At 37.2% G+C, this 17,933-nt stretch overlaps 1 protein-coding gene across 1 annotated transcript in view; it reads left to right on the top strand.

Annotated features, from left to right (window-relative positions):
- TMEM167A (transmembrane protein 167A) overlaps positions 1-7,137 on the top strand; it is a 47,956-nt gene extending 40,819 nt beyond the window's left edge. The window contains exon 4 of the mRNA XM_070794007.1: positions 2,609-7,137. Coding sequence (XP_070650108.1) covers positions 2,609-2,679 — 71 coding nt within the window. The 3' untranslated portion in view covers positions 2,680-7,137. The remainder of the gene's footprint in view (positions 1-2,608) is intronic.
- The last annotated feature ends 10,796 nt before the right edge of the window (positions 7,138-17,933 follow it).

Here is a 17,933-nt window from a genome sequence, read left to right as displayed (position 1 = left end):
GTCCTTCCAATAAATATTCAGGATTAGAGTCATATGAACATTAAAATTATTGGCTTATGGTGAAAATGTTAAGGCATTGTAAATCCATTTTTTTATGTAATAAATTAGAAAACATTGTACAACTCCATTAGTAACTAATCCAGGTGACTTTGTTCACAGTTGTTGCTTGGAAGTGTAGGTAAAGGTTTCAGACATCTAGTTTATAGCTTTCTTAATAATATCCTGTTAGTATTATCTATTTTTATGTCCAATTATAAACTATGCCTTTTCTTTTTTTGCTTGCCCATCTATTTCCATTTTCCTCTCTTGACTGCATGAATATCATAGGTTAAATAGTTCAGTTATTCACATATTGCCAATTATGTGAAAACCATTAGCTTTTCATTTTGGCAAAGGGTTTTAGAAAATGTTGGTACTGATATGCAGCTTTCTCAACCACATGTTCCTCTTATCTTGACACAGAATATATCCCCAAAGAAAGGATGCAATTTTAATGGGAAAAGGCCCAGCCAGAGCATCTTATCATGTTACACATCACAGTACAGCAACTGTTTCACATTCACTTAGAGAGACCTCAGACCAGACAAGAAGTAACATTCTCACCCTAGTTCAACTAAAGATGTTTAGCTCTACCACATGGCAGTCTCTTTTAAGAAAATTAAAAACAGGAAAATGAAACCCATATGTAAATCATAGTATTCTAAGTTGGAGGATGAGGAAGAGAAGAACTTCCTCAAAAATTAATTTTTCGCAGATGGCAAATTTAGGACAGTATTAATTTCTTCTTTTAGTATTTAAGAAGGCTGTATTTGACAATAAGGGTATCTAGACTTTCACTTTTCACTTTCATGCATTGGAGAAGGAAATGGCAACCCACTCCAGTGTTCTTGCCTGGAGAATCCCAGGGACAGGGGAGCCTGGTGGGCTGCCGTCTCTAGGGTCGCTCAGAGTCGGACACGACTGAAGTGACGTAGCAGCAGCAGCAGCAGCCCTATGGAAATAGGGACAGGCTTCCTTATGAGATCTACCTGAAATTTTGGTCTGATTGATTTTTGTTCTTGTTTTGTTGGATAACTTGAGTTTTTTACTCTGAAAGAATCAGCATTGCTAAAAAACAAGGAACACCACTATTTTCTAGTTTTTTTTTGTTGTTGTTTTTTCCAGTTGAGATCATATTGTGAAAACTGTATTTTCTCACTTTCTGAATTTTCATTTAGTTGGAACATAGTTCATTAAATGTCTGTGGATAGAACACTGAAAAACACCAAATGTTTATTTTGTTTGTATGTGTGTAAAATGTGTCATATGAATATTGCCATTGAATAGATATAAAGATAAAAATTTACCAGTTGTATCCCTATGATCTCAGTGAGGGAGCTCTGAAAATAATGACCTTCAAGGTTTTAATTGCTAAGAGTGATCAAGATTGACATTTTCCAGAAATAATTAACTAACCTTGGTAAGTGAATTAAGGAACTTAGTTACTAGAAAAGAAATTATTTTAAACACCATAGAAAAACACAGGTGAGGGGAGTATAAATCATCTCTATAAAGGAAAGTGAAAGTGAAATCGCTCAGTCCTGTCTGACTTTTTGCGACCCCATGGACTGTAGCCTACCAGGCTCCTCTGTCCATGGGATTTTCCAGGCAAGAGTACTGAAGTGGGGTGCCATTGCCTTCTCCATGGGATCTTCCCAATTCAGGGATCGAACCCTGGTCTCCTGCATTGCAGGCAGACGCTTTAACCTCTGAGCCACCAGGGAAGCCCTTCTATAAAGGAACCAGGTACAGACTCAGGCTTTTTCCTAGAAGTAGCACGTCCTCACTCTTTCCCCTTCCTTCCTTCTTCCTTTCGTGTGTGCCCTCAAAGCAGCACAAAAATGCCCGGTGCCTTGTATGTACAGTCTTGCAATTATTGAAGAAACAGGAATGAACAAGATAAGTTTGAGTTAGCTCACAATCACAGGATCTCTGTTTGCAAGACAATCGCACAAGCCAACTCCAGATCTACTTGTGCAAAGGAAAATCTCCAGCTATAAACAGACACTCCTTAAACACATGTGAAAACTGACTAATTCAGAAGTGATTGTTCTATGTCTCTAACCCAGAGTAATTATACTATAAAAGATTTGATACGAAATCCATCTCAGAAATAGTTTAGGTTTCTCTAATGTGTTTGTTTGTTTTTTTGACATTCTATGTGATGTTGATTTTTAAAATGCAGTTTTGTTGAATACTTGTTTATTTTCATTCAGGAATGCTATTTTTTTCCCCTTACAAGTTTTTTGAGATAATTCCTCTTGGGTCTTTATCCTACATTCTTTGTTACATTTTTCAATATGTAGGTTTATGCAGTGACACTAAAATGGCGAATCCAGTGTTTTCTAAAGACATGACAAAGAGGTGGTCTTAGATCGGTATCGTTTAGTTCATTCTGGTGTGTACTTACTTTTATGTTGCATGTAGTTCATTTTGCCCCTGCCCCTAAGTGTATGGACTTCATAGGCAAGAATCTTATCTTGGTTTGTACATGCCTCTCCCTGTAGTAATAACCTTATGTTCGCCACTCAGTTAACATGAATGTATTTAACTGCCTCTTTTCCACCAGGTGAACGGAAGAGTCCGTATGTTGCAGTGTGCTGTATCGTGATGGCCTTCAGCATCCTTTTCATACAGTAGCTTGGAAAAACGCCAGAATTCCAGTCGCCATCAGATTTAAATATGACAAAAAAGGACTCATCTGCCGAAAATAGTGGAAAGAATGGTTAACCCTTTTATCTCTCAACATTGAATGAGCTACACTTTCAGCTGCTGTTCTCTAGTTTTGTTATTGGACCAATGTTCTATATAAATAATTAGGATGTAACATTTAATACGCAGAGTTGAAATGTGTCTGTAACAATCAGCCTCAGTACTGTCGCTACAATATTACATTCTGCATATGTCATTCTGTTGTGCTAGATACCAGTCTTTAGTGAGGTATCTTTAAGGCACATAGTAGAAAACAAAATTGGTAAATTATTCAAGTTCCTTTCACTGTGATTTGGAAATGATAAATCTTTATAGAATGAGACCTTTTTTTCAGACTAGCTTTTTTATTGGAAAAAAAAAAGGTTCAATTTGTGTTGGTAAGGATTGCATTCATATTTAATAATGCTGGCTTTTCCTCTAGCCATACCATTTTGAGCATTAACCAGAGTACCTCTACTCTTAGCAATCTGTAGTTTATTACAGGTGTTTAAACTATTTAAAACAAGCCTATGTAGTTCTTAACGAGGAAGATAGATGTGACTTAAGAGAAAATGTTAAGACTATTGAGAAAATGCTCCTATTTAACATAAAATAATTCAGAATACCTGACTGGTGTTATTATCTCTGAAACCTCTGGTTAAGTATGGATAAATGTCTTAAGCAAAAATTTGAGCAGCTGTCATTCTCCAAATAAGACTACATGCTTAGAGTAAAAAGAGCTAAACAGAACAATTACAGAATGATAATCTTGGATGTGTTTTTCATTCTTTTTAGTGTTAGGTCTGTACATTTTTAATTACCCCAAAATACAAACTGTGTTTTTGTTTATTTAATACATTGCTCTCAATCTAGTTTATGTTTTCTATATCAACTTGAACTGGAATCTTGTGTAACTAAGTGATGATAAACAGCTTTCAAATCTACTTACCATATGCCATGACATAAATGTCTTTGAGTTTTGTTGATAAAGGAAAACCTTCAGTAATTTTCATCCAGGCAACAGGAATTTTGGAAATGTGACTTACAGATTTTGTAGTAGAGCAGTTATTACACATTTATGGTTAACATTTAAGGTTCAACCAAAATTCAGTTAAAATTTCAAAACTAAGGAGAGCTTCTTAGCTAAAAATTGCCTGTTACAGTTTTAATTAGATACTGTTGTCAGCTATTAATTGCCATAAAGATAAGACTAAACCTTTTTTGTTTTGTTTTGTTTTAAGAAAAAACTGTTTGGAGTTATTATAAAGTGAGCCTGCTAGTAGCTCTTTCTGCAGAAACAAAGTACGGAACTAAAAGTCACTTATTTTTATGACTACTTTAAGGTGCTTAGTAAGAATTCTAGGAAACATCTAAGAAAATCTTGTTACATGTTGCTGGGTTTTTTTTGTTTGTTTGTTTTTTGCAAAAGATGAAAGCTTCTGTAGGCTGTCAGTATCTTTTTTATTGTACATTTCTGGTTTATCTATAGCTGATTTAAATGGTATATTTTGCCCTAGACAGGTAATCAGGTTATGATAATTATTCCTACCTGCACTGTCTCTTGGGCTTTTGCATTAGGTCAAGGATTTTCAGGGTATTCCCCAAAATAGAACTCTTATCAGCATACAGAGAGTAAGTAACCTTCCTGGGTCTAGTTTCTGAGTGGCCATCTGTTGTCCAACTCTGCTGCCAGCTAGGTTTTCCTAAAGCTATGTCAACTAACTTTTTAGTTGTTTACTACACAAAGCTAATATGAAGAGGGCAAGAATATTCTAGATAATCAGTTCTAGGCTATCTCTTTAAGTTGGAATTTCAGAGGAGGTAGGTGGAAGTAGAGGTAGAAATAATTTCTTTGGAAAATTTATGGCAACATATAAGCTGTTTGTTTGTTTGTTTGTTTTTTTTACTGTGTATAGGTGCTGAACAAAGTGGGAAACAGCTTATTTCTGACTCCATTCTGACTTTTTGAAACTTAAGATCTTTGGGAGGTGGGAAAAAAAATCACAGGATTCTGTGGGGAAAAAAGGCAGTCAGCATATTCTTTTTTTTCAAAGAGTTACCACTGAAGCCTGTTGTCTAACCTAAAGGGCAGAGAAGATAGTTAAGTAGTCCACAGAATATTCAGATACTCCTTTTGTGGTCTTAACAGGTTGCAGAAGAGGATTAAGGATCAATTTAAACATCAGAGGTTCTGCCTGTATCACATAGTCTTGGTGCAAGACCAGATGGGGTGATGGGCACTAAAGTCCACAGTTTACTAGATTTGAATACTCTCCCTAATCTCCTTCCTGGCTCCAGAATCTTGATTCCAGCTTGCTTGGAATTTTTGTGTTGATGTTTAGTTCCTGATTGGCTTCAGCTGTACCAATGGCAGGAGCGTATCTTCTTTCCAGGCAGTCATAAAAAGACGGTCAAAAGAACACATAGTCTGTTGAATTCCATCTGTGGCTTAAAAATGTTTAGATACAAGTCCAGTATCCTGTTAATGCTTATGCTGCTATGCCAGGCACTACTATCCTAAATGTTCTTTGCATCATCAAGTTCAAAAATAGCCCTTTTATGCTGGGAAAAGTAGTAGTATGTAACTTGTAATAGACACCATCATCTTAGTAAAATGCAGATCGATCTAGTCCTAACCTAGGACAAAATAGAGGTTTGAATGAAACCAAGTTCACAAAGTCAAAAATGAACAGATCTCAGGCTAGGTTTGTGAAAAAACCTAGCACTTGTAAATAGAATATTTATATTTCAACATTTCTAAGAGGCATTAGTAGAATGCCTTCAGTCTATTATCAGTGAAGATAGAAAGACAAGTACAGTTTCTTCACTCTAGTGGTTCATAATGTAGCAGGTGAGAGAGAAATAAGGTTATTTATATGAAGTACAATTTGATAGCATTTATTACCAAGATAATACCAGGATTCTAGAAGAAAATAAAAAGGTGATAGTTCAATCAGAGATATGAACTTCCTTCCAGAGAAGCAATGCTTAAACTGAATTTAAGAGCAATACGCAAATGCACCAGGGATATATATTATGGACCATCAGAACGTTGATTGTTGTGAAAGCCACTTAGGAAGTGGAGTTGAGCCGTGAACAACACAAGTTTGAATTGTGTAGCTCCACTTACATGTTGGATTTTTTTCGGTAGTAAATGCTTTAGTAATAAACAATCCCAAGTTGGTTGAATCTGTGGATATAGAACCATAGTTATGGAGGGCAGACTGTAGGATATGCATAGATTTTGGACTGCATAGAGAGTCAGCACCCCTTACCCCCTCACTGTTCAAGGGTCAACTACATTAAGACATAAGCCTAGAAAGGTGGAGAGAGGTTAGATCCTAAAGGGTCCTGTATTTTTCTCATTACCTACCTCAAAATTGAAGTGGAATGTGTTTTCTCTTGCCTGACAAAAAAAAAATGTAGGGAAAAAAATTCCTCGCTTGGTGTATGTGTAAAAAAGATTGAATATATCCATGCCAACCTTATTTTGGACCAAGAATACAATAGCATCCTCTTCAGAGACACATGCATAGCATAGAAAGCCAAGGTAACTTACAAGTGAGGTCAGGTAGTCTTAGGAACTTTGCAGCTCATACTCTATCAATGCCAAGGGTAGTCAGGATTATTAAAGCACAGGTGCAAACATGAAGGTGGTTGTAATTTCTACATTTGCTGGGTGCACAGAAGAGATTTCCAGTCTTTTCAGTCTAAACAAGGAGATGTGCTCCTTTCAAACCCTTTGAGAAGATACTGTATCACAGGAAGTTGAAAACAAGAATGAAAGATTCTTACAGACCCCCTTTTTTTACTTTCCCTGTTAACTAATAAGAGGAGATGAACAAAAGAAGTGGGCTTCCCTGGTGGCTCAGTGGTAAAGACTCCGCCTGCAGTGCATTAGACGCAGGTTCAGTCCCTCAGTTGGGAAGATCCCTTAGGGGAGGAGATGGCAACCTACTCCAGTATCCTTGCCTGGGAAGTCCCATGGACAGAGGAGCCTAGCGGTATACAGTCTGTGGGGTCTCAAAAGAGTCAGAAACAACTTAGCGACTAAACAACAACAAAATTAATACCCGAGTAATAGCATTTTTAATACTGCACAGCCCTGTTACTTTCAGTCTGCCTGAGAATAACTACTAGCTACTAGCTTCTACTGCTATAGAAGTAGTAGATACTACCAGCTTCCAAAAATAGCTCATGATTATGCTATATATATTGCCTTCCATGATTTCCTTTACTTGGCCCTAAACCAGTTCCAAGATGGTAGTCTGAAATGCCACTCCAGTATTGCAAAAAAGAGGGTAGGTAGAAATACATTTCCTGTGATTTTGAGAGTACAAAGAAGCATCCTACTCTGGTTAGTGTACATGTCTGTGGTGTGTAATAAAAATCAAAATGAACTCACAAGAGCCTCTTACTTTTGTCTTTGGTCAGATGAATGAGGGTTGTTTTAGAAGTTAAAAGTATTGAAATTGCCACCTTTTGAGTAGGATGCAAATAGATATGTTTCTCTTTTGCCTGCATTTTAATTTGTGGCTGGTCAGGTTTGGTTTGGGGGAGTTTTTATATTGTTTTGCATCTTAAAGCTGTTCAGTCTATAGTATTACATTGCTCTTTCTTTGAGTGAGCCTTCAAGAGTCTAAATGACTAAATACGAAGTCATGAATTCCCTCCAGAGATTGGAAATCTGATTCTGAGTGAAAGTGACAGTTAATTGTTGAAAATTACTTTCAACCTGTCCTCAACTAAGAGCCTTCAGATGCCCAAATATTCTGGCAAGTAGCTGTCAAAATCTGTGAGCAATATCCATCAGAGTGAGATTATTTAACCAATTTATACCATTTGTTGAAAAATAGGGAAAAAACATACATGTACTATGTGCCTTGCTTTGGATAGCATGGTCTTTCTACTGTTATCTTCCCAGCCCTCCACTTACACAAACAAATCTTTGTTAGACCTGTTACTGGAAAGAATTGACTTAACCAAATGAAATTACGACGACTGTATTTTTAGTTGAGTTTAGAACTCAAAAAAGTACTTCAGATACAAAGTAGAAAACCAATATCCTAGTTGTATCTTCAATGTATAGTTTAAACCACCCTCACTGCTTCATTGTAACTACCAGTTGATATAAGACTGGTTGATGTAAGACTGATAAAAATCACTAAATTTCTGATTTTCAACTTATGTCAAAAGAATTCAAAATGGCTTTGCTTGGGACTCTTGAGTTTAACATAGTAGGAAAGCAAAATCTGTTTTCTGTTCAAAGGGTTTGCATTAATATCCTCAACCATAACAGAATTGCTGGGAGGGAAAAAAAGAGAAACATAATATTGGAAATAAGGGTAAGTCACTTCACACATACTTTGTAGAGAATGAGAACACACAGAAGCTGCAAAATAGCCCGACACTACTACTGTTAGAGCTTTGTTTGGCAAGGGAAGTAGCCTAGGAGCAAATGTGTCGTGATTGAGGTTTTGTACCCAAATTGCTAAAATGTACAATTTATAAGCCATTTCAATATTTTGGATCAAGTAGTATGTCTAGGCTAAATGCTGGAAAAATATTTTACAAAAATACTAAACTGATTTAAAGATAACATTTAAGGCATAAGGCATTTCAAGAAGGAATCAAAAAAGGAATATTTCCAGTAGTGAAGTTTTAAAGAGATCTGCAAACTTAAGGTTTAACACCAAAAGATTTGACATTGGAGACAAAGTTTGGAAGACAGAACACTATAACATTTCATTAGGGCCTTTGCAAAACAGGATACGATGTTCCTTTTGATTTTATTTAATAAAAGTATTGTTTATTCTTTGGTCACTTTGTAGCTAATGTTATTCCCAAATGGGGGAAACTATTAAATCTTGGAAAGTGATGAGAATACTTTGACTTACAAAATATGTTTAAGAAGTTTACAGTATGAAATTAAGAGAGCTGTAGAATGCAAAATATAGGATAATAAAGTTGGATGAGTTTTTAGAAAATTTAGTTTTATGAGTATGTGATCTAAACCTCATTCAGATCTCTAATGGGTCACTGTTCTGAGCTTTGACTGAATCACACCCAAAATAACATATAGTAACAATAGTTCTAAACCCATAACTTAAAACTGTAGTCATACTAAACTGGCAACTCCAATACTAGTTTTTATATTTAAGAACTGCCCTCACAAGCATCCCTGGAAAGAGATGTAATTGAATCTCTTAACATTTGGAAACTGGACATAGAAAACTATTGAGATGGCTCCTGAATCACTGGGCAATTAATGTGACTTGCAATGAAGAACAGAAATAAGGGTAGAATTCAGGATAATCTTTATACTGCCAAATAACGGAAAAGTAATCCCTCTTACATGTCTGCCACACAAGGTAGATTCCTTCATAACTCCTTTTCTGTTTCTAGAAGAATCCTTTGAGAACTGGCTGTGTGCCAGGGTCAGTGTATCCAATGTGGAACAAGACAAAGCTGCTATCACAGAACCTAGAATCTAGTGAAGACCAGCTAACCAAAATAATTAGGTAAGCATACACAACCTCTAGTAAGGACCTTGAAGACACCAAAGGATGATTTAGATGGAGTAGTCAGAGAAGGCCAGTCCATAAAATTGATAACTGGGCTAAAACTTGCAGATGAAAAGAGCATGAGCCAGGAGTCAGAAAGAACAGCATACTTGAGGACTGAGAGATGGGAAAGAACTCAGGACTTGAGGTGGAGAAATTGATAAGAAACTAGCATGAACTGAGACAAAGAATGGTGTAAGCTAAATAGAAAAATGGACCAAATTATGCAGTTGCTTTGAGCCATAGAAAGTACTGGGAGACTCGTATAAAGGATGATGGGAGACTCGTATAAAGGATGAATCAGTAACTTGATTATGAAATTAGAGGTATAGGGTCTATAAGGCTGTCCTTGGATCTCACTCATATTGCAACTAAACTCCACAGGGTAGGTAATACGGAAGGACAGGCAAGAAGCCTCAGGTTGGACTGCAACCAATGTCAGTTACTGCTCTAATCTTGGTGCTATGGATGTCCTGCAGAAGGAAGCCAGTGCCCATCACTTCGGAGCTAAACACAATTTTCAGTTTCAGAAAAACTAGAGGAGAAAGTGGAATAGTTATAGGTCAAGCCATTGCCTCATGCTAACAAGGTTAGTGCATCTATGACAACCTGTGTGAACTAACGAAATGGTGGTAGCTTCACCTTTGCCCCCCAAATTTCACACGAGACTGTCACGTAGCCCACTCAAACCAAACTATAAGAAACTAAGAATTCTAGAAAATATAGGATGGCCAAGCTTGCAATGTATCAACCAAGCTGACACATTACAAGAGCATCACACCCTCTTAAGACCCACTTGGATGGCCTCCCAGCAATTCAAAACATTTTCGAAACAAAGCTGTTTATCCCTTCTAAATCTGCTTCTCTGAGTTTATTTTTGTAAATAGTACAACTTTCCTTCTATTACTGAAACTCTCTAACCCCCTAAACTCCTCTTTGACTCACATCCTTCCCTTGCTCCCACCAATCCATAGTTGTTGTTTTTAACCTCTGCAGTGCCTACCCCGGGCATATGAGTTCAAACTCAACAGGTGACTACACAATCCCACACAGATTTCAGATTCAGTTTTATATAAGCCTCATTCTGGAACCCCAGAAGTACAACACGGGCATTCTCCCCCCACCCGCCCCAAAGACATGTACAGGAGAGTGAGTTATGGCAGAGGAGCTAGCATACTGTTTTCATATTTAAACCAAGAAAAACACACTGTAGACAAGATGAAAGATCTAATAAAAATGTGTTCTTATTCCTGATTCTAAAACTTTTAACAGCTGGGCTTTCCCATGTGGAATAATGTTACATAAATAGCTCAGCCATGAAGCAGAGGGACTGAAGAAGTCCAACGAAATGATAAATGATCTTGGACACTCTGAATCACACCCAGTGGAGTTACAAGGAAATAAGTGGTCTTCGGAAGGTACTGGTGAGCTAGCGCTGGTACACCAGCAGACTTTACAGAAACTTGGTCATGTATCACTAATTCTACAGATGGTTTCTTCTACTTAAGCATATTAACACTGTCTACTTCATAGGGACTTTTTCTGTCCATCCAAAAATGTCTTTTAGTTCTAGACATCTAGAGAAATTGGCTCTCAGAAAATAAACTTGTTGAGATTTAAAACTAAAATGAACTGAATTCTTCTGCTTAATTTTTTTTGAAAGGGGACACATATCCCTGGGAGTAGGAAATGGCAACCCACTCCAGTGTTCTTGCCTGGAGAATCCCATGGACAGAGGAGCCTGTTGGGCTACAGCCCATGGGGTCACAGAGTCAGACACGACTGAGTGACTGAGCATACATATCCCTGAGTATTTAGTATTCTCATTCACATAATCTAGGTATAGCTCATGTTGCAAATCCTACTCCCACTTCTTCCTTCCACTGAGGTATGTAATAGTTGCAGTTGTAGCATAAATGCCAAAAGGCATAATGAGAGATATGAGTGAGGTAATAGAACTTCAGCTTAAAATGAACACAGTTCTCCACTTATATAGTGGGAAAATGGTGATAAGGGAGCCACCATCTGTACAATAGATACAGAACTTCGGGGAGAGTCTCATCTTTCTCAGATTGGAGTTTGATGATCTTTAAAAGCTTGACCAACTCTATGACTAGCCTGTATTTATAGAACAGGTTGTTCTTCACTGGCCCCCACTTATATTTCTCAGCAGTTGGTTAAGCAGAGACAGAGCTCTTAGAGAGTGAAGATTCATTTGATTTTTTCCAGGCATATTCTTGGAAACCCCACTGTGCTTGGAAGTTGTACTTTGTGAAATGTACACAGGAATTCACCTTGCCAGAAACTCTGTGAGGGCTCACTTTGATCATTTTAAAGAGTTATGGGAGACAGAATGTGATTACAACAGTGGTTATTTCAGTAGAAAATATTCAGGAAGCACGTGCTTGTTACCTTTTTTTTTTTTTTTTTTTTTTAGCCTAATCATGAGATTAACTTACTCTGAATATCAGCAAGAATCAGCTCACCTATTAGCTACACCATGCAAACGGAAATGTCCACATCAACTTGAAAGAAAAGGGAGTAAAACAATATAAAGAAAATAACTTTTAGGCCTTTAATTGATAATCATTCCCCCCTACTCTCTGCCATCCAAATGTTTTTACTTGGAAAAATCCAAGGCAATATGCTAATAATGTAGCCGCCCCTTACCCCTCATCATCCTAAAATAGTATGAGTCACTCAGTGGGAGATATTTCTAATTTCTGCTATTGAAATTATTGAAATTTCTGCCTTTTAAGAGAATGGTGACCTCTAAATGATAAGTCATCTGGTTGAGAAATGGTGTAATGAGGCCCTTCAATTTGTTTTTTTCTCATTACAAAAGTGAAATCTATGAATTACAGAAAACTTAAAAAGTACAAATACACAAAAAGAAAGAAAAAAGTTTCCAGTAATTCTAACAGTCTAAAAACAACTACCATTAACAATTCATATAAAGATAGTCATGTAAAGACATGCATGTAAAGGTAAAGCATACAATTTATTTTTACAAACGAGGACAAAATACATGTTTTTGTACCCTCCCCATTTAACAATACATCATGGGAGATTCCTGAACAAGATAGCGGAGTAAAAGGATTTGGCCTAACCTCCTTTCATGAAAACACCAAAATCACAACTCCTGAATAACCATTGACAAAAAAGACTTGAACCTACCAAAAATGATAGTCTATACCCAAAGACAAAGAAAAAGCCAGAATGAGATGGGAAGAGGCAATACAAGCAAATTCCATACCCACTGAGTGGGTGACCCACACATTGGAAATAATTGCATCACAGAGGTTCCCCAACATGAGTGAGAGCCCTGAGCCCCATGTCAGGTTTCCCAGCCTGAGGGTCTGGTATCTGGAGGAGGAATCCCCAAAGCATTTGACTTTGGAGGCAGTAGGGCTGAGTGAAGGAGCTCCATAAGACTGAGGGAAATAGTGACTCCACTCTTGGAGGGTGCACACAAGGGTACATATGCACTGGGACCAAGTCCGAAGCAGAAATTCCACAGGAGCCTGGGCCAAACCTACCTACGAGGCTTGGGAGGGTTGCCTAGGGAGGCGGGGATAGGCTGTAGCTTGCCAGGGGGCTGTGAGGTGGGGGAACACTGGTGGCAGAGGCCTCAGAATGTTGATTAGAGTAAGCGCTCCCAAAGGTCACAATTTTGGCATCAAGACCTGGTCCTACCCAACAGCTACAGACTCCTGATGCTTCATACCAAACAATCAGCTGAATAGGAATACAGCAACATCCATCATCAGACAGAGTGTCTGAAACCATACTGATTGCACAGCCACCTCTAAAAACATACTATTTGATAGTCCTTCCCACCTGAAGGACAAGACCTAACCCCCATCAGTGAGCAGGCATCAGTCCCTCCCAACAGGAAGTCTGAACAAACTCCAGGACAAAACTCGCCCACCCAGGGGCAGGCACAGAAACAAGAGGAGATACCATCCTGCAGTCAACAGAAAGGAGACCAGAAACAGAAAATCAGACAGAAGAAGATGGCAGAATAATATATTTGAGATGAAGGAACAAGATCAAAATCCCCAAGAACAACTAAATGAATGGAGGCAGGCAAACTACCTGAAAAAAGAATTTAGAGTAATGATAGTGAAGATGACTCAAGATCTTGAAAAAAGAATGGAGGCACAGATTTAAAAGACACAAGAGTTGTTTAATAAAAAGATTTAACAGACAAACAGAGATGAACAATACAATAACTGAAATGAAATACACTATAAGGAATCAATAGCAGAATAAGTGAGACAGAAGAATGATTAAGTAAAATGGAAAACATTGGTAGAAATCATTGCCACGGAACAGAATAAAGAAAAAGAATGAAAACAAGTGAAGATAGTCTCAAAGACCTATGGGACAACATTAAATGCACCAACATTTGCATTATAGGGGCTTCAGAAGGAGAAGAGAGACAGAAAACTCAAATTATAGCCAAAAGTTATCCTAACATGAGAAAGGAAAAATTCAAGTCCAGGAACCAGAGTCCCAAACAAGATAAACCCAAAGAGCAACATGCTGAGACATATTAATAAAACTGACAAAAATTAAGTCAAAGAAAAAACATTAAAAGTTACAAGGGAAAAGCAAAAAATAACATACAAGGGAATCCCAATAAAGTCATCAGATTTTTCATCAGAAACTCTGAAGAACAGACAGGCGTGGCATGATATGTTTAAAGTAACAAAAGGGAAGAGCCTACAATTGAAAATACTCTACCCAGCAAGGCTCTTACTCAGACTTGGTGGAGAAATCAAAAGTCTTTTAGACCAGCCAAAGCACAGAGAATTCACCACCACCAAAACAGCTTTACAAGTATAGAGAGAAGTTTCTAGGTAGAAAGAAAAAGGTACAGCTAAAACCAAGAAAATTACAAATGGGAAAGCTCACTAGTAAAGGCATGTAGGAAATCATTCACACATGAATGATATCTAAACCAGCAATTGAGAGGCTAGGAAAGTACAAATGCAGGATATTGAAAATGCATTTGAAATTAAGAAGCCAACAACTTAACACAACCTTGTACACATAGAGACTGGTATGTCAAAGCATAATGGGAATCACAAGCCAAAAAGCTACAATATATACACACACAAAAAAGAAAAGGCAATCCAAACACAATAGATACACACACCAAAAAAAGGCAATCCAAACACGACACTAAAGTTAGTCATCAACGCACAAGAGAAGAGAACAGAAGAGGAAGGGTAGAAACAAACATTTAAAAATCCACATAATTAACAAAATGGCATTCTAGTTGAGCTATTGCAAATCCTAAAAGATGAAGCTGTGAAAGGGCTGCATGCAATATGCCAGCAAATTGGAAAACTCAGCAGTGGCCACATGACTGGAAAAGGTCAGTTTGCATTCCAATCCCAAAGAAAGGCAATGACAAAGACTGTTCAAATTACTGCACAATTTGCACTCATCTCACACGCTAGCAAGGTAATGCTCAAAATTCTCCAAGCCAGACTTCAACAATACATGAACCATGAACTTACAGATGTTCAAACTGGATTTAGAAAAGGCAGAGGAACCAGAGATCAAATTGCCAACATCTGATGGATCATAGAAAAAAGCAAGACATTTCCAGAAAAACATGTACTTCTGCTTTATTGACTACACCAAAGCCTTTGACTGTGTGGATCACAATAAACTGTGGGAAACTGTGAAAGAGATGGGAATACCAGACCACCCTATCTGCCTCCTGAGAAATCCGTATGCAGGTCAAGAAGCAACAGTTAGAACTGGAAATGGAACAACTGACTGATTCCAAATTGGGAAAGGTTACATCAAGGCTGTACATTGTCATCCTGCTGATTTAATTTATATGCAGAATACATTTTGAGACATGCCTGGCTGGATGAAGCACAAGCTGGAATCAAGATTGCCGGAAGAAATATCAATAACCTCAGATATGCAGATGACACCACCCTTATGGCAGAAAGCGAAGAAGAACTAAAGAGCCTATTGATGAAAGTGAAAGAGGAGAGTGAAAAAATTGGCTTAAAATTCAACATTCAGAAAACTAAGATCATGGCATCCAGTCCCATCACTTCATGGCAAATAGATGGGGAAACAATGAAAACAATGACAGACTTATTTTTTGGGGCTCCAAAATCACTGCAGATGGTGACTGTAGCCATGAAATTAAAAGATGCTTGCTCCCTGGAAGAAAAGTTATGACCAACCTAGACAGCATATTCAAAAGCAGAGACATTACTTTGCCAACAAAGGTCCTTCTAGTCAAGGCCATGATTTTTCCAGTAGTCATGTATGGATGTTGAGAGTTGAGCTATAAAGAAAGCTGAGCACTGAAGAATTGACGCTTTTTCACTGTGGTGTTGGAGAAGACTCTTGAGAGTCCCTTGGACTGCAAGGAAATCAAACCAGTCTATCCTAAAGGAAATCAGTCCTGAATATTCATTGGAAGGACTGGTGCTGAAGCTGCAACTCCAATACTTTGGCCACCTGATGCAAAGAACTGACTCATTTGAAAAGACCCGGATGCTGGGAAAGATTGAACGTGGGAGGAGAAGAGGACAACAGAGGATGAGATGGTTGGATGGCATCACCGACTCAATGGACATAAGAGTTTGAGTAAACTCAGGGAGTTGGTATGGACAGGGAGGCCTGGTGTGCTGCAATCAGTGGGGTCACAAAGAGTTGAACACAACTGAGTGACTGAACTGAACAAAATGGCAATAAGAACATACATTTTAATAATTAAATGTAACTGAATTAAATGCTCAAACCAAAAGACATAGACAGGCTGAATAGATACACAACAAAACCTGTATATATGCCCTCTACAATAGGCCCACTTCAGATCTATGGACAGATCTGAAGGCTAAACAATATTTATTAGATAACCAGTGATCACTAGAGAAATCAAAGAGAAAAGCAAAATATACCTAGAGACAAATGACAATAAAAACATCATGACCCCAAACTTATGGGATACAGCAAAAGCCATTCTAAGAGGGAAGTTTATAGCAATACCATCTTACCTCAGGAAACAAGAAAAATCTCAAATAAACATCCTAACTTACACATAAAGCAACTAGAGAAAGGAGAACAAAACCGAAGTTAGTAGAAGGAGAGCAATTATAAAGATCAGGGAAGACATAAAAGAAGTAGAAACAAAACAATTGCAAAATATTACAGGCCAGCATCACTGATGAACACTGATGAAACTAAAGGCTAGTTCTTAGAAAAGATAACATTGGCAAAATTCTAGCCATACTCATGAAAAAAGAGGGAGAGCATTCAAATCAATAGAATTAGAAATGAAAAAAGTTACAGCCAACACCACAGAAATACAAAGGGATATAAGAGACTACTACAAGCAACTATATGCCAATAAAATGAACAACCTAGAAGAAATGGAAAAATTCTTGGAAAGGTACAACCTTCTAAGACTGAACCAGGAAGAAACATAATAAGAAATATGAACAGACCAATCGCGTGTACTGAAATTGAAACAGTAATTTAAAAACTCCCCAAAAGTGAAAGTGTGGGACCAGATAGCTTCATAGTTCAATTCTATCAAACATTTAGAGAAAAGATAACACCTATCTTTCTGAAACTCTTGCAAAATTTTGCAGAACAAACACTCCCAAGTTTATTCCATGAGGCATCACTCTAATACCAAAATCAGACAAAAGTACCACACACACACACACACAAATACAGGCCAATATCACTGATGAACATGGACACAAATTCTCAACAAAAAAACTGGCAAACCAAATAGCAATATACTAAAAGGATTGTACATCATGATCAAGTAGGATTTACCCCAAGGATCCAAGGATTCATCAATAGTTACAAATCAATCATTGTGATACACCACAATAATAAACTGAAGAATAAAAGCCATGTGATTATCTCAATATATGCAGAAAAAGCTTTTAATAAAATTAAAAGCTTTTAATAACATTCAACATCCTTTTATGAAAAACTCTTCAGAAAGTGGGCATAGGGAAACTTACCTCAATATATTAAAGACCATATATGGCAAACTCACAGCTAACATCATTCACAGTAGTGAAAAGCTGAAAGCATTTCATCTACTATCAGGAATAGGACAAAGATATGATTGTATCGATTTGCCAAATATTTACAGTAAATTCATATACTAATTTGGTAAAGATTTCATATTTATAACACTGATTTCAGGGTATATACCTCCATTTATGCAAGTCCATCTTAGAAACCCTCAATCAAATTCTATGCTTTCTTTTAACTAGGTCTAGTACCTTCCATGTTTATTTTATTTTTAGAATAAAATTTAATAATAAATAAAATTTATTATTTCTAATAATAATTAGAAATGGGGGGAAAAAAAGAGTGGACTCTTCACTCTTGCCACTTTTGTTCAACATAGTTGGGGAAGTCCTAGCCATAGGAATCAGAGAAGAAATAAAATCCAAATTAATCCAAATTAGAAAAGAAGAAGTAAGCTGTCTCTGCAGATGACATGATACTATACATAGAAAATCCTAAAGAAGCTACCAGAAAACTACTAGTGATCATTAATAAATTTGGTAAAGTTGCAGGATACAAAATTAATACCACAGAAATCTCTTGCATTCCTATACACTAACA

The sequence above is a fragment of the Bos indicus genome, chromosome 7, assembly GCF_029378745.1.
Source record: "Bos indicus isolate NIAB-ARS_2022 breed Sahiwal x Tharparkar chromosome 7, NIAB-ARS_B.indTharparkar_mat_pri_1.0, whole genome shotgun sequence".
NCBI lineage: Eukaryota > Metazoa > Chordata > Mammalia > Artiodactyla > Bovidae > Bos > Bos indicus.
This window is presented reverse-complemented; position numbering and strand designations above follow the sequence as displayed.